Consider the following 26,805-nt stretch of genomic DNA (forward strand, 5'->3'; position numbering starts at 1 on the left):
AAAATTCCCAGGTGAGAAGGGAAAACAATAGGCTCACTTATTGTTTATGTATGAAACCCAACCCTGTAGTAAGAGGACAACATGTGAAGAGCACTGCTTTTCAATACCGTGACCTTGTCAGGGATATTACTCAGACCACACGCATATACTGAAGAATGAAAACTGGGCAAACTCCAAGATTAGATACAGAAAAGGGCAGATTTCTTTGTTTGTGTAGACTAATGAAAACTCAAATTAACACATTACATTATACTGTTTAGACCCAACAATCAGGATAGGATCTTATGTGTTGTTTCTTGAAAATGATAGATTAGGCAATTAAGATTACAGTTAATATGTTGGCAGCTGTGATTTAAAACGCGGTTTGGTGTTAATCAGTTGTGAGGCAGTAAAATAAAGCCTAGTGATTTATGTTGTAGTGAAAATTGGCAGGAATAACTAGATGATTTTACTTATGATTTGACTTATTTGTGGAGGGTGTTCATAGTAGTAAGTCAAAAACTGAGATTAAGCTTCATTAAAAACATACACTGTCATAATTTGGGCTGATAGCAAATTATTATGATTATGGCAGAATTTATGTTTGGTGGTAATCGTGGCACTGTGCTGCCCCCCGGTGGTCTCTCTCTGTGATCAAGATTTGTTTCCAGTAAAAGAATTTTATGGTTTCACATATGTATGTGTTTAAATTTTTAATGATTGACATTTTCATGTTTATATTACCTGTTGAAATAAACAACGAACTGTTTTGCTTTAACTCCTTAAACCTCGGTGGGTCAGCAATCCAAAACTCATGTTGTGCAGCTTAACATTGTTTTATTTTTATTTTATCTTAGATTAATGTCAAAATCCTCAAGTTTTAAGTACGAATTTGACGTCGTGTTACTCTGGTTGCATTTCACTCGAGTGTTTTCATTTCATGCTACTTTCTACTTCTACTCCAGTACAGTACATTTCAGAAGGAAACACTGTACTTTTCACTTCACTACACTTAATTTACAGCTATACTTACCAGCTACATTACAAATTAAGATTTTACGAACAAAATATATGATGAGTTTGTAAAATATGATTCTTTGTTTTAGATTATACTACCCAACAGTGTATGGGGATGAATAAAATTCGTTCAAACTCATCCAGTGACAACATTAACATTGTGACTTACACATCTATGCATCAATAATAATAATAATAATTCAGTATATAACAGATAATCACTCATACGAGCAATTTTCTGTTGTGCTTTTGATAGCAAGAGTATTTTTGCAGTGTGGTATTGTTATTTTTACTTCAGTAGGTGACTTGAACGGTTGACAGTAAGCCTCAATATACCCGCTGAACTTTCCAGCTATAACTAAAAGCTAGAAGCTGCTTGTTTGAGTCGTTACATTTTTCCATCCTCATAGAAGAAAATGTCTCGGTGTAGCTTCTGTGGGAGAGGTTTTGGTTGTCAGAACGTCAGGCATCATTTTCGGCTTCCACAAAATCACTTTTGGAAAATCTTTTTACGGGAGTTTTTACTAGGACTTGTGTCAAACAAGGATGTATGGAGTGCAGTTAAAAGATCCATATAAAACTCTATAAAACTATAAAAAATGTTTATTGACATTTTTCAAGTGTGGTAAAACTTAACTGAAAAAAATTCAATACTCTGGAATAACAGCAAAATTCATCACTTCTTTATATCTCCTTTGGATAACGTAGGTTTTGACACAACTAGAGTTTACTCTCTATATGTCTGTATGGGCATTTCATCCTTTATGTTTCTTTATTCGAACTGTTATTTTTAACGCTACTCATGCAGCACACCCTTAAGCGTATGCCACATTGTATTTCACCACCTAAAAAACTCAAATAAATAGTTTCAGATTTTTTTTTTTTAATTTAGACATATAATTACACATCTCCTTATTTATTTCTTAACATTTTCCAGGTTAGACAAAAACATGTCTCTGTGCAGAATAAACAGGAGAGTTTGGGTTTATTTGTTTCAAAGAGCTACACCAGATGCTGTTTAAGCCCCTAGTAAATCATTTTGGGGAATTTTTATCTTTTGTTTTCTGAATGTTCTCTTGGCTATTGGCATATAATGAAGAAACAAGCCAATGAACATATAAAATATCTGTTTTATGGACATTTTTCACATCAGATTGAAGTAAAATCAGGCTGTCTTTACTGAAGAAAATGGCTTAACTGCAAAAATATCACACTTTGTGATAACATAACAAACTCCTATCATCTCCTGGATTGTATACATTTTGGAAGGATACTATATTAAGGTAAAGGTTAGGTTAATATTTCAGACTCATGTGCATAGGAAGTCTCATTAAACTGTGTCCCAAGAACCTGTTTCATTTTTTTTTTTTTTTTTTTTACATTTTTCCATCCACATACACTAAAAAGGCCTCATCGAGAGAGTTTGGGTTTAGCTGTTTCAAAGTGGGACACACTGTTTGGGCATTTACATTGAATTGTTTTGGGGCATTTTTCTGCGTCAAGGTCACGACCAGATTAACCTCTCAGGGGGCCAAACAGCACATTATTGCTCCGGGACCCCCTGACTGGTTAATCCAGTAATGACACCCTAGATTAAATTAGGAATATGCACTTACAAACAAAATATAAACTAAAATGATTTGAATCAGGATGAAAGCTCATTCTTGAAGGTCCAACTATTAGGTCTCCATTGTGCTTTCAACCGTGTCACATGGTCCTCCTCAGTGAGTTGTTACTCAATGAAATTATATGAAATCATTACAAATGCTTCAGAGTTGACATGCCAACAGATCCCTCTCCATGACAAATGAGCAGTATCCAAATGCTGATAAAGACTGTGTCATATTATTTGAAAGTGCAAGAAAAAAACTTGTAAACGGACGTTTAGTTGGGATTGTTTTGTCAGACCAAACTAGCGTAGGTCTTAAAAGTAAATTTTAATGTAAGACTCCTCTGTAAATGACCAAAACCCAAGTGACATGCAGTAAACCTGGGGCATTTGCGGACTGTGGGGGCCTCTGAACACTCTCGCACCAAGATATGTAAAGCTTTTCTGAGGAAATAGGGCCATGAACATGTCAGATATCTGGTTTATAGATTTTTTTTTTTTTATCATAAAAATGTCATCATTTGGAAAGACATGACTTGTCTCTTTCGGGAAAGACACAATATCAAAACTCATTATTATATTTTCATTATTGCCTTTCAGTGTGCTCTCATTACACTGTCTCCACTCGTCAACACAGACCCCATCCTCTCACCCAGGCCTCCCGTGATCGAGCAGCTGGTCCGCGGTCAGTTGTTGTACACCTGCACCACAGCGGACCATATGGGATGTTAGCGGTGTATTATCTGATTCAGAGTCTGGCGCGGGGGGTGGGTGTTTTGAGCCTTTTTATTCTGTCAGAGCTGAATAAAGCGAGGCCCGCCATTTCCCCTCCTCAGTGGTCCTCTTCCTCCATAGCGCTCCAAAACCGAGCAGCGGCAGCAGCGGCAGGAGGAGGAGGAGCAGCAGCAGCAGCAGCAGCAGCGGCGGCGGCGGCGACGACGACGACTGGCGGAGCGGCGGAGCGGCGGCGGCGGAGGCAGGCAGGCAGGAAAGGACACGACACGACACGACACGACGGGATCCGGTGTGCCACATCGGGATGAGAGCGGGAGAGAGACCCGGGTCGGATGATTCAGCGAGTGGACTCGGCAATCACGGCATCCCCGAAATCTGAATGAATCTGGACGGACGTGAGCGGCGCAGCAAGAAAGAAACAAATTGACATTTTTTGACTGTTGTTGTGAGACTCCGTTTGTCTTTATTCCGCCCTCCTCTGGTCCGCGTCTGCCATAGCCCAGTTTTGATTTCTAGTTCCACCAAGGTGGGCAAAGGGGGGTCCGGAGGTTGCGGAGGAGGTGGAGGTTTTATTTTGTTTTCTTTTTCTGGAGCTCACACCCGAAGATAGACCGAGACGAAGCTTACATCTTTAGTCTTTTGTTGCGAGAGAGAGCGAAGATGTCGGGGCAGAGCATTACGGACAGGATAACGGCAGCCCAGCACAGTGTAACGGGGTCCGCCGTGTCGAAAACAGTTTGCAAGGCCACCACTCACGAAATAATGGGCCCGAAAAAGAAACATTTGGATTGTGAGTATCTCCAAACATCACACAAGTGTTCAAGTTAAACCACGGCAGGCTCCTGTCAGCGAAACGCCGCTGAACAGGCTGAGTTATGGCGATGGTGGAGCTACAAGGCCTCAAAGCCTCAGGATAGGCTATATGCTACTGCTTGTTCATGTCAAGGGAGATTATATTGTTTTAACATCGAGGACAGGCCTTGTTGACAGAGTGACATACACAATTAAGAAGGTTTTACAGATGTAGCAGCCTTTATAAATGCTTATAGATCATTTTGTTTAAAAGATTTTTTTTTATTCCTCAGCTGCTGTCAAACTAGCTTGTCTAGCTGTCTGGTTTTGTTCAATCCGCTCTCTTGTCTTTATGTTTTCTCACATTTACCCCCTATAAGTCAACGTTATAGCTTGAGTGTTTAGGCTACATAGTAATAAATCAGAATAAATATGTATTTGACTGGAAAATCTTAAAAAAAAAAAAAAAAAAAAAATCAGTATGAGTAAGTGGGGCCCCTGCACTAACAGGCCCGGAATCAACATTTACAGAATTGCTTTCAATCCAGTTTCACCTCCCATCTTGGTGGTGCACCTGCACCGACGAGTTTCGGTTTCACCTCGGTTCCTACGCTGTGGTGAAGTGGTTGAGTAACGTGATGCCTGCTGCTGTTTCTCCTGGTTGGGGTCATGATGCTTCAGGCACAGTGAGGTGACGCTGCACGGGCAAAAAAAAAAAAAAAAAAAAAATCACAGCCTGTGGCTGAAGGGGACTCGGGGCATGAAACAGCCTGCTACATCCATACCCTGACGTAAGCCTGAGAGCTTAAATCCTTGTCTGATGCACTCCTAGTTAGAGGAGCCAGGGTCTCTCTGTACCTAGAGATTCAATGGTAGATATTCTGCATATCGATCTGCACCTGGAAATGCACGGTGGCAGTATTGAAAGTGGTTTTTATGAAGGACCCTGCATCATCAGAAGAGTTCAGCAATAGCCCAGGAAAAAGGTGTGTACTGTGTTTTCAGGCTCCATGCTCATTATATTGGTCTTTGGGATGAAATATAGCAAAAATGGGATTTCTTAACTGGTAGTTTTGGTTACTTATGGTAAATATTTTTGGCTTGAAGTTAAAAATTGCAGGCTCCACACCTGTTGTGCTGCTCCGGCAACACCCCAGCCTCTCCAAGGTGAGATGAGGGAAAGTTGGCAGAGTGACACCCGCACGTTGGCTCATCACGGCCCAGCCGGCAATCCAACGTGACTGACGTTTCTCAGTGTGTGCAGATCAGACAGCCTACAAGTTCATAGATAACAACATGGTTTCCTCCTTCTTTTTTTTAAATGTTGAAATGTAAGGTAGGTTCTCCGGTTGGAGTGACAGCCAGGACGAGGCTAACGCAGCAGCAAGTTTATTTTATGAGTTTAGATTGCTTCTTTTTTTGACTGAGCATTATCTCCATGTCCCATTTTGACACAATAGAAGCAATTATTTTTGTGTTTTTTCATTGTATATGGGGTGATGTGGGATTGTATGCATTTTATTAGAGAGCTGTGAATACTGGAAGTTAAGGGAGGCAGATGGGGAACGACCAGGACCACGATGCCCCAATTTCATAAAAGAATCAGGGCTCCAGTTTTCAGAGTTTTCATTATCGATTAATCTCCCTATAATTTTCTTGATTAATCGTTTAGTTTCTAAAATGCCAGAAAATAGTGAAACGTGCTTCTTATAATTTCTCACATACCAGGTTGACATCTTCAAAGGTTTCTGTCCTTACTAACAGTCCCAAGTGTATTATTAAGTATGACTAAAAAAGCATAAATTCTTCCCATTTGAAAAGCTGGAAACAGAAAATATTTGAATTTTTTGCTTAAAAAACGACCAAAACAATTATTTGATTATAAAAATGGTTCCAGATTAATTCTCTGGCGATCGACTAATTTTTGCAGCTCTACGAAAGGGGCTTCAGTTTACTATCATATATTGCAAATGCATGATGGCCACAGCAAAAGTAGTTTTATGAAGGCCCTACATCATCATAAAAGTTGAGCAACAGTCCGGGAAAAAGGTGAATATACTGAATCTGCGTGTAATGTTTCACGTTCCAGACACATCATGATACTTTGTAGAAGAAACATTTGAGAAGCTGCTTCTGTCAATTGACTAATCAATTAAATGACTAATATTTGCAGCCCTAGAAAGAACACTCCATTAGGCGCAGTTTTTCATAATTGTGCTGATACAATACTCAATACAAAACAGTACTCGCTTAATTACCTTATTGTGAAAAAAGTTGTTCTAAAGAAATTTTTTTAAATGTAGCAAAGGAATCCAAAGTTATGTGATGTCTTAACGCAAGCAGCAGTAAAACAAACCTTTTCTAAAATTGGCAACATTTTGATTGAAATCAGGAACTATTCTATCAAAGAATAAGGAAACAAGATCACAAGTCTGACTAAACATTCAGTGCCAGTTGTTGGTCATTGACAGTTTTTGTCACAGATCAAAGATACAGATACACAGTATTGACGGTACTGAGGTTTGATACCCAGCCTTATACATGGTAAGGTCTGGGCAATAATACACTGTATAATATATCAACTTAAAGAGGAATCTAGGCTGCAATTAAGCCCTATTTTAATTTTTGAATAATATATAGAATATTTTCTTGATTGATTGAATAATCATTTGATCTATAAAATGTCAGAAATTGTATAAAACTCAAAAATATTCAGTTCACTAAGACAAAGAAAACAAAACATCCTCACATCTGAGAAGCTGGGAAAAGGGAATGTTTGGCATTTTTCGGTAGTTGCTGAATCCATTTTTTGTGGTTTGATTAATTGACTAACTGTATTAGTTATTGATACTGGTGCCAATATGATGCCTATTACACATTTTTCAACAAAAAACCTTTTGTTTTTACATTTAACAAAGGTGTTAAAGACCTGCCTGAATACAAACAGTCATACAACAATGTGGCTGAAGAAAAATGCTCTAAAATTGGCAAAATTTTGAGTAAAATGAGGAACTATGAAAGACTAAGCAAACAAGATTATGAATTTGATGTCAGCTTTTGTTTCGTTTTTTTTACAGTTTTTGAAAATCAGAGCCTCAAAACAATTTTGGCTCAGAACCAAAACAGTATTGATGTTTGATACCCAGCCCTACGCATGATCAGTGCCGCTGGGCGACAAATCACTATTAATATGATACTATTATATCCTATTAGTAATTAAGTAGGTGGGTAAACTTTATTTCAACAGTGCCTTTCAAAACCAAAGTTACAAGGTGGGTTTTTTTTCAATGCATTTTAAAATGTGGCACTGACTCAGCTGGTCTAATACTGAGGGGGAGTTTGTTCCACAGTGTCGGAGCTAAAACAGTAAAAGCGTGATAGCTCTTTGTCTTAAGCCTGGACTGTGGATCTTTTAACAGCACTTGGTTCTCAGACCTGAGTGGTCTCGGTGCAGAATAAATGGTTAAAAGTTCTGAAATGTATATCAACTTTGAGTCGGGTCGTATTATGACAATATGTACATAGTACAGAATGTTATTTCACAGTAGTCTCTAAATTGAGTTTTTGATATTTTTTGTGTGACGTGAAGGGTTTTCCATGATGTTATGCATTACAGTGAAACACAGTCACATTACTTTGGTTTTGGATGTCGGAAAAAATATAAGTATACAAAACATTTTTCAGAACATATTCTTAACTAACAAGTGAACTTAACGATATCTGATCTGAGTCAGTGTTGAATTGTATATTTGAGGCAAAAGAGTTTTGAAACAGACGTACACAGAAGTCATTTACACACACAAAATATTATCTAAAAATACCAATGTGACAATGTTAGAAATTTACATTTATGGTGACTAAATCTTAAAACAAACAGCTTAGCAACATCACACATTGTCATGGCTGTTACATGAATTAATTTGCGTATTATGAATTGATTCAATAAGAAATTATTAATGTCAGCCAGTGTGAATATTTAGCAGGCTGACTGTAGTATGACAGTGCTGTCAGTTCATCCTCCTCCTCCACCTCCTCCTCCTCCTCCCTGCTCGTGTCCTCTCCGTTGTCTTCTTCTCTGGGCAGTTCAGCCACCCATGCTAACTGCCACTGCTGTTTCTCTGGAAGGTTATCCTGTCCTACTTAGAGTCCCCCCCGCCTTTAGAAAAGTCAAATATAGGACAGAAACGGAGGCCCAATTACCCCGTCAGTCTGATCACTGCTGTGAATGGCGGGGTCATTAGCACTGATGGGCTCGGCTGTTTTGATGAACATCATTCAAGCAGCACATGGATGCAGGATGAATATATGAGCAGAGGAAGTGGGACAGAACATGTCCGGTCATCATCTTAACGCTCTGCACTTTGTCTCAGTCTGCTGAAGGATGTTTTGTTGCCCATTACTAATTAAAATGAACAGTATCCGTTTTTACTTCTGCTGTTGAGGTCCCTACTTGCATTGGCACTACAAGATGATTTTACTGTTTTATTATGTTTTATGTAGAAAACATCGCCCCATCTTACTCAAGTGTTTCCGAATATTTTGAGTACAAGAAAAGCATTACTATACCTCAGGTATTTAGTGCATAGTAGGGATTCCACTAAAGATTATTTTCATTATCAATTAATCTTTTGAATTTATTTGTTTGATTAGTCGATTACTTTGTAGCTGATTAGTTGTTTAGACTATAAAATATCAGGAAAAGGTTTTTTTTTTAAAAGTTGTTGCAGAGCCATGGCTGCAGATACCATTGGGGACTTTGATGTCATGTCTGTAGTAATATTTTTTGCAAATTTTGAGGATATACACTGATATGAGGATTTAATACTATACAATTACATAACTTACTCTAGTATTTTTTTAGACCCAATATCAAATTAACTGTTTTTAGGGAGCGATAACAGGTTAAATGACTAAATAAAATAGGAAATTGTGTGCCCACTTGCTAACAGTCCAAACACATAGATATAAAGTTTACAGTTGTATAAAACAGACTAGCAGCAAACCCTCGCAATTAAGCAGCAAGTCTTTGTGCTTGATAAATTACTTAAGCAATTTAAAAGATTATCAAAATAGTTGCAGGAAAACTGTTTCAGCCCTAATTTAGTGCAGTTTCAAGTTTTTCCACTAAACTGACAATGTCATGTCTTGGATTAGACCAACTGCACTGAAGGTTTCCAGCTTTTTATGGAGAGATATAACGTTTTTTAAATTACTTGGATGTCCATTTTTGAAGCGTTTGAAACTGTTTTCCATTCAGCATTTTCAGTTTTGTCTTGACCAAACGCCTCTTTGAAAAACATCCGCTTAAATATAGTAATGAGAGGCAGTCTGTGGATTTTGTTGACGCTGCCTACAGGTGAACAAACTGAACAAACCGCACATGTGTGACCTGCTGCGGAGGAAATGAGTCACATCGCAGATTTTTTTTTTTTTTCCAGAAACTAGTAGTAGGTAGCAGCACGTGTGTCTGCTCACCAGCTCAACATGAGGCCCGTTTGACAATAAATTCACAGCGCCCCGGCTTATCTATGACTAACTCTATTCTTATGGATGAAAAGTGGTGTCTAAAAGTTTAAAATGATTGTTGGCATATCAGACAAATCAGCATGCTCTGTCAGTCAATCAAAAACCAGCACAGTTTCTTTCACTCCAAGCAGCATATAGACAATGTTGTGACATTACTGTAATCAGATGTCACAATATTATTTGACTCAACCAGTCAATACCCACTATATGATGAGATTCTTGGTCATGACTGTTTGTGCATCACACAGTATTTGACCTAAACTACATTATGTAATTTATGTTTTAATCTCGGTAATGTGTATATACTGTAAGCAGGTAGTCACTCCAGATAATTTTGGAATTGGAAATTGTGTCATTTAGCTTACTTTGAACCTTGAAAAAGAGGATGATGCAGCATAAAAGCTACAGTACATCACATCTATATTTGGGGCGACAACTAATGATTATTTTCATTATCTATTAATTTGCAGATTTTTTTTTTTTTTTGGTTACTGATCGATTAAGCGTCTGGTTCTTAAAATGTCAGAAAATAGTACAAAATGTCTGTCATAATTTCCAGGATCCCAAGGTGAAGTCTTCAAAATGTTTGTCTTGTCCAACCAACAATATGAAAACCCAAAGATATTAATTTTAATTTCAATGAAGGCAAAAAAACCCCAACAATTATTAACATTGGGGTGGTTGAAGCAGTACATTTTCTTCTTATTATTATTATTATTATTATTTTTTTTTTTTACATTTTGGTTAGACTAAATCGATGATCAAAATTGTTGCTGGTTAATTTTTTTTTTTTTTTTGTCAGTTGCCTAAATGATAATTTAACTAATCACTTCAGCTCTATCATAACTCACAGTCTTAGAAGCATCTATGCATGTGTGGTGTTTTTGCAGCTTTGATTTTTAGAATATTTGAACACTAAAGCTTTGTTATATTGTAGAAAAGCTGTGCATCTTGTTTAATACTGATGAAACTGTAATGCAGCCTTCGACAATTAAACATCACCACATAGCAGCATAATATTATTTTGATTATTACAAATCTGCTGCCGTATGATGATCAGCTGAACCTCGTGATCTCATGAACCTCTGTTTGTTTTTAGATTTGATCCACTGCACCAACGAGATGAACGTGAACATACCCCAGCTGGCGGACTCGCTGTTCGAGAGGACCACCAACACCAGCTGGGTGGTTGTGTTTAAGTCACTCATCACCACACACCACCTCATGGTCTATGGAAACGAGGTGATAAGCTCCAGCAGGCACTATGTACATTACGTTTAGATGATTCTTTAACAATACAGCAAGGTGGTTAAACTGGATAAGAAATTGCAAACAAAGATAAAAAACCTCACAGCAGGTTATATGAGATTAAATGTATTGTCAATTACTAGCTTGGTGTTGCTCTGTTTAACCATTTTCTCCCTCATGCAGCGTTTTGTCCAGTACTTGGCTTCAAGGAATACACTTTTCAACCTCAGTAATTTTTTGGACAAAAGTGGGTTACAAGGTAATGATTTGATTCTGGCTGTTGTTGATTTCAGTTCTAAGCCATTCTGAATTTGTGCACCATTTTAAAAAAGAAATAATTATTTCAAATCGTTAAAGTTGCTACTGCTGTTTTTTTTCCCCCCAGGTTATGACATGTCCACATTTATCAGGCGGTATAGTCGATACCTGAACGAGAAAGCTGTTTCATACAGACAGGTTGCCTTTGACTTCACAAAAGTGAAACGCGGGTAAGGACTTAAAACTGTTTGTGAATTCTACAATATCAAAACCGTAAATACAGTATATTTTTCTTATTTTTTTTATGTGTGGAAAAAAAAGGCATATGTCTTTATTTGCAACATACTATTATCATCCTTATTTTTATGATTAATAAATTCATAAACTAATGAAAAATGCCTGTAAGTCTTTCCTAGAGCTCAAATTGATGTCCTCAAATAACTTAACCACAGTCCAAAATACAAAAGATAATCCAGTTTACAATGATAGAAAACAGAAAAATGCAGCAAATCCTCATATTTTGAGAAACCTGAAAGGGCAAATTTCAAATTTTCATTTTTCCTTGATAAATGACTTAAATTTAATTTGATTATCAAAATTGTTGACTAATTTTTCAGCCCTACTTTTTTCCTGATTTTATTTATTTATTTTTATATATTATTTATATGTTTGTTGTTATAATTTTTATTTAATCAGGTAGTCTCATTGAGATGGAGATTTTTTTCAAGAGAGACCTGAGAACAAGAGAACATTCATAATAAGGCAAACAGAAATAACACAACTAAGACACAATTGATAAACACAGTTACAACAAGAGTCATGAAAACATCAGATAACATAGTTAAAAGTTCAGATTTTTAAGTTTGGTTTAAATTAATAGGCAAATATTGATAATCAGATAATCATTTTAGCTATTTTTAAGCTAAAATGCTAATATTTTCTGCTTCCAGCTTCGCACGCATGAGGATATGATGCTTTGCTTTGTCATACATGATAGCAGACTCAGTATCTTTGTGTTATGGACTGCTGGTGGGACAAAACAAGACATTTGGAGACGTGACCATGGGCTGTGGGGAAATTATAAAGGCTATTTTTCCCATTTTACAATTTTACAATTAATTGAGAAAACTATTGGCAGATTAAACGGTAATGAAAATAATCAATAGTCCCAGCCCAACAGTCAGTGTAAACCAGGAATCAGTTTGTTATCATGTGTTAAAAGCTAAACTGTTTGCTTCCCTGTCTTCCCTCTCTCCTCGGTGCCCTCTCTTGCTCCGACTCGCCACGTGTCCACGCAGAGTGGACGGCGTAATGAGGACCATGAACACAGAGAAACTGCTCAAGACTATCCCCATTATTCAGAACCAGATGGACGCCCTTCTCGATTTCAATGTGAGTTTAAGGTGAAGCCTCCTGCAGCTCCACAGCTCGAGTGTGCAGATTTCACCGAGGCGGCTGCAAACAAAGTCAGATGCATTATCTGAGCTGCGAGATAGAGGTTGTTTGTTTTTGTATGTCAACAAATCGCTTCTGGAGAAGCTGTAGGATAAATGTTTTGGCTGATTGCTTTCCCTCAGGTCAATGCCAACGAGCTGACTAATGGAGTCATCAATGCAGCCTTCATGCTTCTCTTCAAAGATTCCATCAGGCTTTTTGCTGCTTACAATGAAGGCATTATCAATCTGCTTGGTAAGACCTTCAAGGGTCACTTTCAGTTTCAGCCTTCTCTTTGTCTTCGGTTAATTGTGTCCCAATATTTTGTGGTCGTCCATTGGAAATTATATTAAATCTCTTTATTTTTCACCAAACAGAGAAATACTTTGACATGAAGAAGACTCAGTGTAAAGAAGGTTTGGACATTTACAAGAAGTTTCTCACCCGAATGACCCGGATATCAGAGTTCCTCAAAGTAGCAGAGGTATTTTACGCTAAATATTTGTCTTTTCTGTACAGATGCTGTTGTGAATGAAATTGTTCAGTCGATCATTGGAGTGAACTGTGTGTATAAACGCAGCAGAGACAAGATTGTAACTTTGGTTTTCTTTCTAACAGCAGGTGGGAATTGATCGAGGCGACATTCCAGACCTTTCACAGGTAAGCACGGCAGTCCGAAAACAAAGGATTTCTGCTTTTAATGGGAATTCTTTCCTTGCTTTCTTTCTCTTATCTCCAGCTCTGACTCCTCTTTTTTTCATCAGTGTTGTCTTTGTCCAACTAGAGCATAGTACATCCAACACAAATGTGTTATAAAACAAGACACGTTGCATGATTTACTTCTTGAGCGCATGTTTGCCAAAAGGGGGTGGTCGTCTTCTCCTGTTTCTTGTTTCTTCTTCTGCCTCTCCTCCTTTTCTTCTTATCCTTATCTTCTTCTTCTCCTTCTTTCTACAGTAAATAAAGGTGTAAAGTCCACTCCAAGTGTTTTGAAATTGCAAACCACTGAGTAAATCTGCATAGTGACAGTTGGATGTTTTCTAATTACAAATAAGCTGCACATACTGTTGTGTTGTGCTGTGGGGACAATTTTACATCAGTGTTTTATCCCCGAGAGCTGCAGGTAAAATGCTTTCCCCTCTGACTGTCACCACCTTTATATTCTGTATTTTCCCCTTATCTTTCCACTTTAGTTCACAGTTTGTGTAAGTACTATCATTTCACTCTTCTTCTATGTCCGTGACTAGCCTTGGTGTTGTCTTTTTGCATGCCTCTGCTCCGACTCTGTCTCCTACATCCTGTTGAAAAAACAGTTGAAGGAAAAAACACTTGCTGTGGTAAAATTCTGTTCACTTTGGTCACGTTATTGAGGTGTAAATCCAGTGTAGCTCATCTACTGTAAAATGGCCGCCCCGTTGTACTTAGACATGACCAATTCAACAACGCCCAACGTTGTTGAAAGTGCCGTGGTGCAGTACGTCATCCCACACAGATGTTACTCTCATCCAAAGTAGCTTTTCGGCTGGAATGTAGTCATCGATCGGTGGTGGGTAACTAATAGCCCAAAGCTGGTAGTTCACCTTTTGTTAAGCCTTATGATCAAAGACATAAATTGGCTGTGCATATACACCTGGAATTAATGGTGTGGTGTATTTCATTGGTGTGTAGTGTTTTCTGCTCTATCCTGGTTGCCCACCACTGTCCATTAAAGTCTTGAAATCCATACAGACTACATTTTCTGTGTCTCGCGATCTTGCTGACTGTGTTTTTTCTGTCACGACAGGCTCCCAGTAGCCTTCTCGAAGCTCTGGAGCAGCACTTGGCCTCTTTAGAGGGCAAGAAAGTCAAAGACTCCACTGCAGCCAGCAGGTACGTTAATCCTCCCATCACTACTTCTGAATTCCTCTCGTCTTTTCCTCGAGTCTCACAGTCTGCCTTTCTTTCCGTCTATATTGCTCAAGGAATGAAGCGTTATTAGAGCGATAATATCTTCACCTGTGCTGCATCTAGTGTGAATTTGTGCTTTACCCTGAAGGGCCAGCACTCTGTCAAATGCAGTGTCATCACTGGCCAGCACGGGGATGTCTTTCACTAAAGTGGATGAGCGGGAGAAGCAGGCAGCTCTCGAAGAGGAACAGGCCCGACTCAAAGCTCTGAAGGTTAGTGTGCTGTTTGGGGGGGGGGGGAACTTTACATTTAACATGCGTGGAATAAACTTGTTTGTTGTGTCTTTGCTGGTTGTATATTTGAACTGGATTCTCTTACTTATTCAGGAACAAAGGCTTAAAGAGCTCTCCAAGAGACCCTCCTTCGCCACCACTGATACATCGCCTATTGCCACCACCGGGGGCACCATCAGCACAGCACCAGCCATCGACCTCTTCTCTACGCCCAGCTGCTCGAATGGGTACTGCTTGGATTTACAGTAAATCCCCTGTTTAGTTTGGAAAACAAAGGAGAGGGCATTGAAGAATGCTCCCATGAGGCTTTTCCTATTTAATATCATAATATTTAATATGATAAACAGAACATGTAACAAGCAGTTACCTATTTTGGGATCAGTTGAATCCTCACACAACCATAACAAACTGTACTCTGTTTGAATGCAAAAACCCCTGTGACTCTGTGTCTTAACATTTTAAGATAAAGAAGAAGCTGTAAAAACATGTTATGTAACAGGTGTGCCTGCAAATATAATGGTTAAAAAATATATCAATACAAAGTTAAAAAAAAAACTCAGAATAGGCAAGAAAACCTTCATTTTAACCATGGTTGTGTCTCTGTAAATACATATCAGTATCTTTCAGACCTTAACTCAAAAGAGTTACCTTTTCCAAGCTTGTGCACAAAGAGGGGGTGCTTGTAAAGTGTTTAAAAGTTAGTTGTTTTGTTTTCTCTACCTGCAGTGCAGTGAAGATGGAAAGTGACCTTTTTGACCTGCAGTCAACTTTCCAGCCCTCCATGCAATCAGGCTCAACAGGGCTTCCAGTGGCAACAGCATGGGCAGGTAAGGAGCTGCTTCTTCAACAACCCAACTTCTGTGTTTTCTTGGGCTTGGGTGACCTGTACTGCATGCTCTCCTTCTCTTGTTGTTGTCTGACTCTGATGCCTACTTCTTCCTCTCCGCTTTTTCCGTCTTCTTCTTTTCACTGGCTCTCTCTCTCTGTCTCTCTCCTCTGCCTGCCTAGATCCTTTCACCTCTGCTGAAGCTGGAGATGATTCCATGCCAAACCTCAACCCTTTCCTCTCAAAACTCGTTGTCGATGCCACTCACTTACCTGTCGTGTCTTCAGATGGTGTTAGCTTTTCCTCTAGGACATCTGGTCATGAAATGTTTGGTGGTAACAACTCATTTTGTTTCTCCTCCAAAACTTTTGTCGCGCTTGGTCATTTCTCTGTAGTCGCGCATATGCATGATTGGTTCGCATGTTTCTGTGCTGCTGTAGTTTGAATGTTGATTATCTGTCTGTGCAGATGTCTGAATTATCTTCTTTTGTATTTCTGTAAAATGCACCTCATTGCAGTTCATACCAAGCTCAAATTATGTTGTTATATTGAGAAACAAACCTTATCTCCTCTCAACCAGGACCCTTCAGGTCCACTGTAGAGGCCACACACCCATGTTGCTTTACAGTTAACTTCCATCCTCTCTCTTAATGAACAGTTTGGTGTTGTATTGTAATACAAACATGCCGTAAAGCTTTAAGTTGAAACCTGTTCTTCTTTTACCAACACTATTTTTGATTCTCCAGATCGTTACAATCCCTTTATTGACACAAACTCATCCGTTTCAACCAATTACAAACGCACAGTGCGGATAGAACACTCCGTCTCAGGTACTATGATGGCTCACCATCTCAGCCTATGTTTCCTGAGCCCTGGCAAACATAGGATCCTATGAAATACCCCCTGGGCCATTATTTTTATATTTCTGATAGAAATGTGGACATAAACTCATATTAAAGAAAATGATTGACATTTTTGGAAATATGCTTATTGCCAAGACTTGGATGAGAAGATTGTATCACTCTTTTGGCTATTTGGTAAATATGAAGCTGCAGCCGGTTAGGGTAGCTTAGCATAAAGACTGGAAACGGGGAAACAGCTGGCCCCCATTGCAACCAATGGACTAACAACAAAGTCGAGGCTTTGTTGTCCTCTTTTGTACAAATGATGCCAGGATAGCTGGTTTACCCCATTACCTGTTTTTTCACGCTGTCAGTGTGAAAAAATGCAGGCCCCTAATATATTTGGGGTGACAACACAAAAGGCTCATCAAGGGTCATCCAGTGAAAATGTTGTACCTGGCTCGACACACCTCAACGTGACGTCATCCAGTCAAACAGCATAGTGGCATTAGTTTAAATGCATCTAAGTGCTAAATGCAACAAAATATAAAATAATTATCAACGTTATAACTTTCTAGAGTTGTAAAATACTTCCTCATAATATTATGAACTGCTGTGCAATGTTTTGGCATCTGATAAGCCTTTAAACTCGTGGATTTAGTGCTCAGACTGGCCGTCCTGGATCTTATTTCAGCCGTACCTGAAGCAACATGCCTCCACCAATGCAGCTCATGCATTCTTTTAATGCAGGGCTGTTTTTGGTCTTAATGCCCACTTTAGCTAGCTTCATGTTTATTGTACAGACAGGAGAGTGGTATCAATCCTCTTACTTGGCAAGTAAGCGAATAAGCATATTTTTCAAAATGTCTAACTATTCCTTCAATCCCTGCCTCAGGGATGCTATAATGCTCTGCACAATTTTATCCTTCTACAATTCTTAAATTGTTTTAAACACTTAGTATTTAACAAATACAAAAGTGTTATGCATGTTAGCTGTCTTCTTCCTGCCTGTATTGCTGTCATTTCCAACCTTTCTCTCTGGCCTGGCCTTGAAATACCTTCTCCTTTTGCTTTCTTTCTTCCTCTCTTCTCTGTCTTCCTCTTCCTGCTTCCTGTGGTGTGTCAGACTCCTTCTGTGGTCCAGTGTCCACTGCCCAGCACCTCCCACACCAGGCTCCCTTCCCCTCTGAGCCCTCTACTGTAGCAGGTCTATTCAGAGGTAGAGTATTGAAGTATATTCGGCAGAAGTATCCAGTGATTGATATATGGGCGCTGTAATTACATGGATCATTGCAGTAACCAAAATTCCACGCGGTGGTCAGTTTTCAGTAATTTCATATCACCACATCTGTCTTCTTTCTTATTTCATATGAAGGATACTCAACGCCACAGGCCCCTCCACAACAGTCAGCAGGGGGACTCCAAGTGGACTTTGAGTCAGTTTTTGGAGCCAAAGCCACAGGCAGCAACAGTGTCAATACTGATGGTGAGGATTTCATGTTTACATATAAGTGAATATGCAATACCTGTGCTGTAGGTTTCTGTCATTTTAGTAACGTAGACATGCTTAATTGAAGTTTGTGGAAGATGAATTGAAGGCCGTTCTTGCATGAAGCTGACGTCTGTGTTTCGCACAAAGCAAAATCAAACAAAAGTCACTCAGCTGAAAGCAGGAGTCACTATGTTCTTGTCTTACGGAAAATGAACCTCAAACCATTATTACATTGCGGAAAAGTCTTTTAAATCGAAAATGGTTTTAAAATACTGCTGATGGAGCAAGCTGGAAACCAACCTTTCAGACTGCACCTCGGCACCCCATGGTAGCACTTACTTTTGTTTAGCAAAAAAAAAACAAAAACGTAAGTGCATGTTTTTAGTTGTTTATTCATGAAGGCTGCAGCTCTACTTTCTGATTAAAATCTAGATTTTGTTCCCACTGAATTTGAATGCACTTACTGCAAGTTGCTTTGGACAGAATTAAGGTAATGTAATGGGCTGATATCTTTGAACCTAATTTATTTTTTTATTATTATTATTTTTTTTTTATTGTAGCAATCTGTCTTATTCTGTCCTTTTTCAACATACTCACTCATTTCTAGAAAACGAAAATCTTCAAACAGGGAAGCTTAAATTGGAGTTGATTTTTCTCACCCAACTAACAGAATTTTTTTTCTTGTTTTATAAGTATAAAACATAAAATAAGTCTTGACGGAAGGAATATGAGACCAGTTAACTTAAGACTGATCTTCCTTGCAATGTAGATTTAGTGTATTTAAGTTATCGGCTCTTATTGCATCAAAAAACTGAAAACCGACATTCATAATATTTGTGTATCTAATAAAATGCACAAAAATTAATGATGACCAAAAAAAAACCTGTAGTTGTTTGGTCTGGTTTATTAAAATTAAAACATGTCTCACAACTCTTCTCCAGTACACCATGCTTTATTCACCAAACGTCTTCAGTTATCTTGCCTTCATCGGGATGAGGTTGTTTTCGGGTTTCCTTGCACATTTATCTGTCATGTGATCCATGTGTCACCATAGATACCGTATATACAAAACATTATAATCATCATTTTCTTAGAAAATAATATTTAAGAAATATCGTTTCCCTTGGTTGATAGAAAAATGGCAAGAAAAATATATCTAACCGTACATACAGGGTATAACATTATAATCAACCTCTCGCAGAATTCTCTAACAATACAGTTTTATCGTAACTGATCAGTGGATCAAGAGGTTGAATATCCATTTTTCAATTCAAGTAAACAAATTCTATATTCTTTCTTTCAACCTTATTATTCAGACTAATCTTTCAAAACACAGTGTATTCAAATCACCTCCGTCAAATAATATTACAAATAACTCTAACCAACTAATTTTGGTCTGATTTATTGACAGCATTTTAATATTGTATACAATACAATATATCAAACTTTGTCAGGGATAGAACTATTAAAGTCCAGGGATTACTTAAATTGTTGTCATTGTATCAGTGACAAAATATCTTGCAAATACTTTTAAAATTCATATTTGTAACCTAGTGACTTGCAGTATAAAAGGTTTGTCTGTTTTGTAGGACTGCAACTAATCATTATTTTTGTCATGGATTCATCTGCCAATTATTTTCTTGATTTATCAATAAATCGTTTTGTCCGTAAAATGTCAGATGTGATGTTTCGTCTGACCAAATCTGAAAAAAACAACTCGGCAACACTGGTGGACTAACTTGAAGAATTTTCTTCATTTCACCAGTTTGTTTCAGCACAGAGCCTTCAAGAGTGTGTAAAAAAAAAAAAAAAAAAACAATGGCCCATATATACTCTGAGAGAAGGCCTAATCCTTATCAGTTGTCCAATGAGAGCTAGACACATGGATGCCCAGCCTCCAGCCTAGAAGTTTCAAAATAAAAGAACACAACGAAACAAAACAAATAAAAAGCAAAAATAAGAATATAATACAAAACATGGGTGAATATTTTGAAACTGCTAATACAGTTAACAATAGTTAAACCAGCTAAATACTAAAAACCCTTTATCATATAATTGTGAAAATAACTATAAAAACTCTCTCTCTCTGATGCTCAAATCTTCATTCTTTCCCTTTGGATATAAGCCTCTGAGATTATAAATCTAAAAAGCCTCTTTTGGCTTCTTAAGAAAGTTAATGTCAACCCTGCTGGTTCCCAAACTGACCTGATCAATTCCAATAAAAGAAAAATCCATCAATGAATGCTTGGCCTCTAAAAAATGTCTGGCTACTGGATGTTTTATGTCTCCTCTCTCGTTGGAGCCTCTGTGTTCAGTGATCGTGTCTTTCAGTGAGCACTCTGATTCACCATTATATATTTTATTGCACGGAGAGCTGATTATGTACGTAGATGAAGCTCTTTATATTTTTTGTTTTGTCTGACCAACAGTCCAAAGCAAACTAATATTCAGTTTACTATCAATTTAGTATCATCATTTATGGTTGGGAAAAAAAAAAAAAAAAAAGGCCGGAAAAATGTATTCAGTTATGAAAATATTTCAGGATTCATTTTGTGTCAGTTGATGAATCATTGCAGCTCTTTTTGTCTTGTCAGATATTACTGGGGGCATCCTGAAACCGACTCTCGCCGGCTCCAACCAGCCGTCCAGTCAGCAGCCGGAGAAGCTGGTGTCAGATGACCTTGACTCCTCCCTTGCTAACCTTGTCGGCAGTGAGTATGCTGCTTTGCTTTAAGCTGCACAAGCTAGAGCGCGTTTTCATAAGGGCACAAAATGAGAACCAACACCTGCTAATTGAATTTTCTTCTTAGACCTCGGCATTGGAAACGGCACGATGAAAAAGTAAGTGGTGGATCATCGCTCAGTGTAAAGAAGCAGCAGCAGCTCTGTGCTTTCAGGGCACTTACAAGCCGGCGCTAACATCAACTGTCTTAATCTACAGTGACATCCACTGGAGCCAGCCGGGGGAGAAGAGGATGACCGGCGGCACCAACTGGCAGCCTAAGGCGGCGCCGACCACGACCTGGAACCCCGTCTCCATGGTGATAAACACAGACCTTTCACTGAAGTGCTCATGATACTTGTTTCTTCTTTATTCCTGCCTTATTTCGCTGCCAAATAACTGTGATTGTTGTAATGTTATGCTGTTTTGTACATATCTGGGGGTTTTTTTTGGGGGGGTGTTGGTCATTTTAGGTAATTTGTGTTATAAATTCTTACCGGCCTATTTGTGTTTCTCTTCAGGCACCGTCAATCATGGCCTTCCCCGCCACCACACCCACAGGCATGATGGGCTATGGCATGGTCAGTATTACGGCATTTAAACAGTGTATATGTGTAGATTTAGTGGCGTTTTAGCTTTTCTGTTCAATCCTGTTCTGTTTTTGATGTCAAAAAATGAATCAGATATTTGGAAAACAGTTCTAGGCTGGATTACTACAAGTGCAAAGTGGGCAACTGCTCAGGGTTCCCTCCCTTGGGTTTAAGCAGAGCAATCCCAACCCATGGCCCATGTGATACAGTTGAGGGCATAAGAGAAAGATAGTGAGTGGACCTGGAGTTGGGATTGTTTTATCGAACTACATTTTCAAGGTCAAGGATGAACTTTTGTGCTGATTTAGATAATTTAGTTTGTATTCTGCTCATGTGGTGGACCTTCCTAAATTAATCTGGGGTGTGGAGTCTGTAGGGGCACGAGAGCAAATTTTTCGCCCCAGGGCCCCCCTGACAATTAATCTGGCAATGGTTCATGTTAAGTAAACGCCTTTGTTTTTACCTGCTCCTTATCATTTAGAGAATTAATTCAGTGATCTTAAACTGGGTCAATGAGACGTTTTTTTGCCATTATGGATATTGTTTGGATTTTTATAAACAAAATGTACGCTGGAGGATTCTCAGTAGTTTTTAGTTTAAGCACACTCAGTTTATAAACATTTCATTTTAGCAGCAGGCAAAAGGTTGTCTTTATTCTTCATTTTTTTCTTTGGAAATTAAAATAAACTATTTATTTTCTTCTTTTTTTTTATTATTATTATTTCAAATCACAGAAACTAAGACAATTATTTAGTACTGTTGTCTTGCTGGTCCACCCATGGCTAGATGTCCAGTAATTATGTATGCTGCTACAATTTAGTTGAACAAAAACCTCTTTGTGTAAAGTTGGAAATGTTTGGAGTTTGATGCCCTCCAGTGGTCATACGAAAAATATTTTAAGATGATAAACATTACAGATAGTGTGTAAAGCTTCATAATGAATTCTTTGACCTTGGAAACAGCAGTTGAAGTACAATCTCATCTCAGGGTCCGTTTATTAGCGGTTCTGGAGCTTTTGATCACACCAAATATGCTTCATCAGCAGACAGGAGTTTGCTCAGTTGTCATGAAATGCCACCGTGGTTGAGAGGTCCGCAAAGCAAAATGAAAATAAATAAATAAATAAATAAATAACATTTACAATTCCTCAACAACTGGGTAAACTAATGAAGACCATGTGATGTGATTGAACGCTCCAGAACAGGTACAAAATGAACCTGAAGGTGAGATTGCTTTGTCAACAGCGTTTTTAAATCTCCAAAGCAAACGACTGAACTGTATTACTGAGCCAACTTGATCTCTGTGCAACACGCTGCAGCCTCCACAAATGGGCTCTATGGGGATGATGAATCCACCCACCATGATGTACACCCAGCCTGTGATGAGGCCACCAAACCCCTTTGGCTCTGTGTCTAGTGCTCAGGTGGGTGCACGGCAGTCCGACTACTGCACCGAGCTGATGCACGATGAAGTCAGTATCTATTTGCGCAGTTATCAGGTTGAGTAAATAGGTGTATCCATTGTGCTGTGATGTGTACCATAGTTAGTCACTGTGTAAGCCTTGTTGTCGGTGTGAATACTGCTGCAGATGATGACAGTTTTAACAATGAACCTTCACGCTCTTGAGCTGAAAGGAACAAAACTGTGAATCAACTCCCTTGTTCTGACTCCCTGTTTTTCCCAAAAAAAAAAACTTATTAACCCTTCTTTCATACATTACAACCTCTCCAGACTAATCTCATCCCTCCTGCAGTCTCTGTAATGACTCACTGACTTCTCCTCTGGTCCTCCTACTTCCTGTATTTCTTCCTGAAATAGCCCTCCGCAGCCTCTAGTCCTTCCAGCCAGAGTCCTCTCCGAGCCCCTGGACAGGACCCGTTTGCACACCTCTCTCTCAAGGATTTCTTGTAGAGCATCTCTTTAGGTACAGCATGCTCTTTGCTTGCAGATGCATCTGCATGAATTGCATGCCCAGTGCTAATACCCTTTTGTTTTTTTTCAATATTTGCATACTTAATATCTTATCCATCTGATTAGATGCTACATGTATATTTCTAATATATTCTGTTTTATCTTGGCCTTTGTTGCTCAGATTTCTTGCTCGTTTTGACGGATTTACCGCATCTTTAACATAGACGGACTCATTCTGATCCTTTTGTGCTTCCACTGTCATCACATATTGCTCAAACCGGTTTTCTCTGAACCTTGTGACCATCGCAGAATTTTAACTAATTGACCGTTTGCTAAACTCTAACTCTCCCTAAGTTACTGTTGGAGCACAAACGGTTTAGAGATTTGCTAATTAAATGCATACAAATTTTCTAATGGGACATTGATGTAGACAGAAGTATTTTCATTTTTAACTGCCGACTGTTGATTTAACTGGCTGAAACGACAATTGTTGCTGGCAGAATTTATCAGCTGCAGTTAATTAACGTTAGTTTGATGAATTGAAAACGCTTTCATTCTCACATGATCCTGTTTGGCTGTTCAGTTTATACTGTACTTGTTCCTGTTTTCAAACATTATGTTTTATTTTTAATGTTACAAGAGAAGATGAAAACTAAACAATGTGTTTGACATACGTGACACTAAATCGGTAAACGTTGGCAGGGTTTCCTCAAATCCAGTAGAGCAGGATATAGCCGCTGATGTTAGCCTAAATTCCGATAGCATCCAGGACTGGCTTCCACTGGGGGCAGACTTGTCATGAACAGGGCTTTTTTTTTTTTTTATAATGTAACCTGTATTCCCACTAATGAAGTTAATTAATGATGTGGTCCTTGGCCAAGTAACACTCAGTTACTACTAGAAGCAGTAGACTGGCCAGCCAGACGTGCTACTTATTGCAGCTTGAGTTAGAGCACATTTAAACACACAGTTTAATCCATTCCTTATGCTTTTTCTCTTGTGTTTTTGGTTTTGGAAAGGTTAACCTCAGAACTCTCTACATGCCATATATTGGTACTCTCGAATCTCTTACTAGAGCCCCGTGTACACTGCTTCAACATGTGTAGAAATTCAAAGTTTTGTTCAGAGTGCAGTGTTGCCAGATTTGACTGACAGAAAAAAGTTGCCCCATCAGAGCCTAGAACCTGCCCAGTCATCGTAACTCTAGACCAATTTTAAATTTTTATATTCATTTTATGTCGGTATAATTAAATTACTTTTTTCTACAAAGTCATTTGGATAATGTCACATTGAACGTTAACAATTTCCATTTACATGAACAGATGTAAATTTTAATGAGAAACACTGCGTATGATGTTGCCATGGATTCAGTGAGTGTCGCTGTGGGCTACAACTTGAACCCGTTTGCTTTGTGCGTTCCTGTTCGCCATGCACCACCGCATTTGCTGACAACTATCAATGAATTATTTTGATACCGAAGAAAGCGTCATGTTTACAAAACAGGATCATTCTCGGGCAAGTCCTGCAGTTAGAAAGAACGTTTTTTTTTGTTTTTTTTACTGTGATTTCTAAGCAGAATTACAGACCTTTATTCAGGATAGACATGATAATGATATCCTCAGAAAGTGCAGTTCGCACAGAATCTAAAAAAATATGTGTGTCACGTGTATTACAGCTAATTATGTTTAATAAGCTCTAACTGGACAAAGCTGTTCTGAGGAGGGGTTTAGTGAACGGTCAGTTGACTTAACAGTTTTTGCATTTACATTTTAACCTTTCACTAACATTGTCTTGTTGCCCTTCTTGCAGATGCAGTTCATGTAATTTGAAGAAAAGTGTCTCTTGGAAGATGAAGCACTTAGCAGCAAAGCTTTGTCCTCGTTGCAGTCTAACTCTTCAGAGAAAAAATTCACAAACCCCCAAATACAGACATGTCAAGAACAGAATGGTGCAACGACTGTCAGAAACCATGGTAACCATGTCCAAATGACGTTTGGCGATAGCTCACACCCATTATTCTGTAACTTGTCCGAGACGTCGAGTGATGCTGCTGTCTAACCCCCCCCTTAAGAGGAGTCCTTATCCATTTTACAGTGTAATCTGTAAAAATAGATATGGGTGCTGAGAAACTTTGATGTTATGTATTCGGAAATACTGTGGTTGGATGTAAAGGCTTGATGTTCAGCAGGGAGGTGGTGGAAGAAAAAGGAGAGTGGTCCTTCCCTTTCTCGATCCAATCATCAGTCATCCATTCCCCACAGTTATTTAACTGTCACTAAGTAGTGATGCTAATGACGTTTACACCTGTTTAGTTTTTGTCTTTTTTACCGTATTTACAGTAGACATTCCTTGTGTGTTGTTTGTATTTATTTATGATTATTGGTTTAAGATTGGGGAAATTAATAATGTAAAATCTACAGTACATTGAACACCTGTGGGAGTGCTTCAGCATTAAACAAGGATCTCTGACTATCATTGAGAGGTAGAGTTAAAAAATAGCTATTATATAAATTACACCTATTAAGCGGAATGATAGAGCACTAAATATTCTCTGAGTTTTGTGTTAAGATTTTTTTTTTTTTTTACTAGATGAAAGATTTCACAGTCTCCATTGTACTTAAAGTGCAGGGGTTAGAGTATGAGTCAGTTCACAGTATATAGTCGATTCTGTGCCTAGGGTTTTTTGCAATGGATCAGTTTCCTGTCTAGATGAGAAACACTTCATCCACGAATCTGAAGCATCGCACTGGGTGGTGGGCTCCGTTTGCTTTAAGCTTGGCATGCCATTGACTCACTGACCGTATTCAAGGCTGCCTTTACTCTGAATGTGAAAGAGTTGTCTTCATGTTGCACACATCTTTCCACACTACAGTTCCTCAGCGGGAGTTTTGGGGGAGGAGTGTGTCTGCTTGCTGGTTAGCTAGTTGCTACGGTAATGGGAAAAGGGTCACAGATTTGATGTAAATTAATTGTATAAAAGATCCAGGGGACGGCTGGAGTGGAGGAGCGCTGTTGATCGGTGCTCTGTGTATATAAAAACTGACTGTTCTTTGAGTGCAAAAGTGAAAGATGTATGAAATATGAAAGCAATTCAATCAAATTTGACTCTACCTAAGTTTGATTCAGGATATTCTCTGCGTTTGTCTCCGCAGATATTTTCTTTATGTAATTAGAACGTGTAGCAGACAATGACTGAAGTCTTTTCTTTCTTTTACAAATAAAGAGCAGCTTCCACAAACCGTTGAACATTTTTTTGTCAAGGTGATTCTAATAAGTTGTAGTTTATCTGGAGGCAAAGGGGCTGATCTATTACATTATACGAACTTAAAGGTACACGTTGGTTTTGTATTGAACCTCGTGAACATTTTATAAACTGGTCAGGCTTGGACTTGTGCTGGTGCTTGATATTTGTTTAAGCTTACAGAAATTTCAACACAACTCCACCAAGTGACTCTTGAGACAGTAGACGATTACTGAATTAAAAATGCTATGTATAAACCCAGCTGCATGAGACACCTCTTGCCATTGTATGTAGTGCATTGGGCTTTCAGTTCTCCCCAATTGGTCCCGTACACTGAACATTTTTCCTCAAAATAAAACATGGCTCATAGTGCATGCATGATTTGATTTAGTACAAATAAATC

The 26,805-nt window shown here is 38.5% G+C and overlaps 1 protein-coding gene across 8 annotated transcripts; it reads left to right on the forward strand.

Moving 5' to 3' along the window:
* Positions 1 to 3,546: 3,546 nt before the first annotated feature.
* On the forward strand, positions 3,547 to 26,413 carry picalmb (phosphatidylinositol binding clathrin assembly protein b). Of its 8 annotated transcripts, none has more exons than XM_040130107.1 (23): positions 3,547 to 4,130; positions 10,758 to 10,900; positions 11,090 to 11,165; positions 11,292 to 11,394; positions 12,463 to 12,556; positions 12,742 to 12,853; positions 12,976 to 13,082; positions 13,217 to 13,258; positions 14,382 to 14,467; positions 14,634 to 14,757; positions 14,872 to 15,005; positions 15,505 to 15,605; positions 15,787 to 15,939; positions 16,351 to 16,434; positions 17,573 to 17,665; positions 17,822 to 17,932; positions 20,533 to 20,649; positions 20,749 to 20,779; positions 20,880 to 20,979; positions 21,182 to 21,241; positions 22,569 to 22,721; positions 23,069 to 23,174; positions 24,971 to 26,413. In XM_040130107.1, the coding sequence occupies exons 1-22, from the start codon at positions 4,001 to 4,003 to the stop codon at positions 23,159 to 23,161; spliced, it is 2,247 nt and encodes a 748-aa protein (XP_039986041.1). In that variant the 5' UTR covers positions 3,547 to 4,000; the 3' UTR covers positions 23,162 to 23,174; positions 24,971 to 26,413. The 8 variants fall into 8 exon arrangements, with proteins under 8 accessions (XP_039986041.1, XP_039986043.1, XP_039986042.1 ...); XM_040130108.1 differs by having other exon boundaries at positions 3,548 to 4,130; positions 22,569 to 22,673; XM_040130109.1 differs by lacking the exon at positions 16,351 to 16,434.
* Positions 26,414 to 26,805: the final 392 nt, after the last annotated feature.

This window comes from Xiphias gladius, chromosome 7, assembly GCF_016859285.1.
Source record: "Xiphias gladius isolate SHS-SW01 ecotype Sanya breed wild chromosome 7, ASM1685928v1, whole genome shotgun sequence".
NCBI classification, from domain to species: domain Eukaryota; kingdom Metazoa; phylum Chordata; class Actinopteri; order Istiophoriformes; family Xiphiidae; genus Xiphias; species Xiphias gladius.

Excerpts from the sequence above, each read along its gene's own strand:
- picalmb (XM_040130107.1), top strand. The coding sequence starts at position 4,001 with ATGTCGGGGCAGAGCATTACGGACAGGATAACGGCAGCCCAGCACAGT. Across the intron at positions 11,395-12,462 it reads TTCACAAAAGTGAAACGCGG|AGTGGACGGCGTAATGAGGA; the intron begins GTAAGGACTTAA and ends GTGTCCACGCAG. Across the intron at positions 14,468-14,633 it reads GACTCCACTGCAGCCAGCAG|GGCCAGCACTCTGTCAAATG; the intron begins GTACGTTAATCC and ends TTTACCCTGAAG.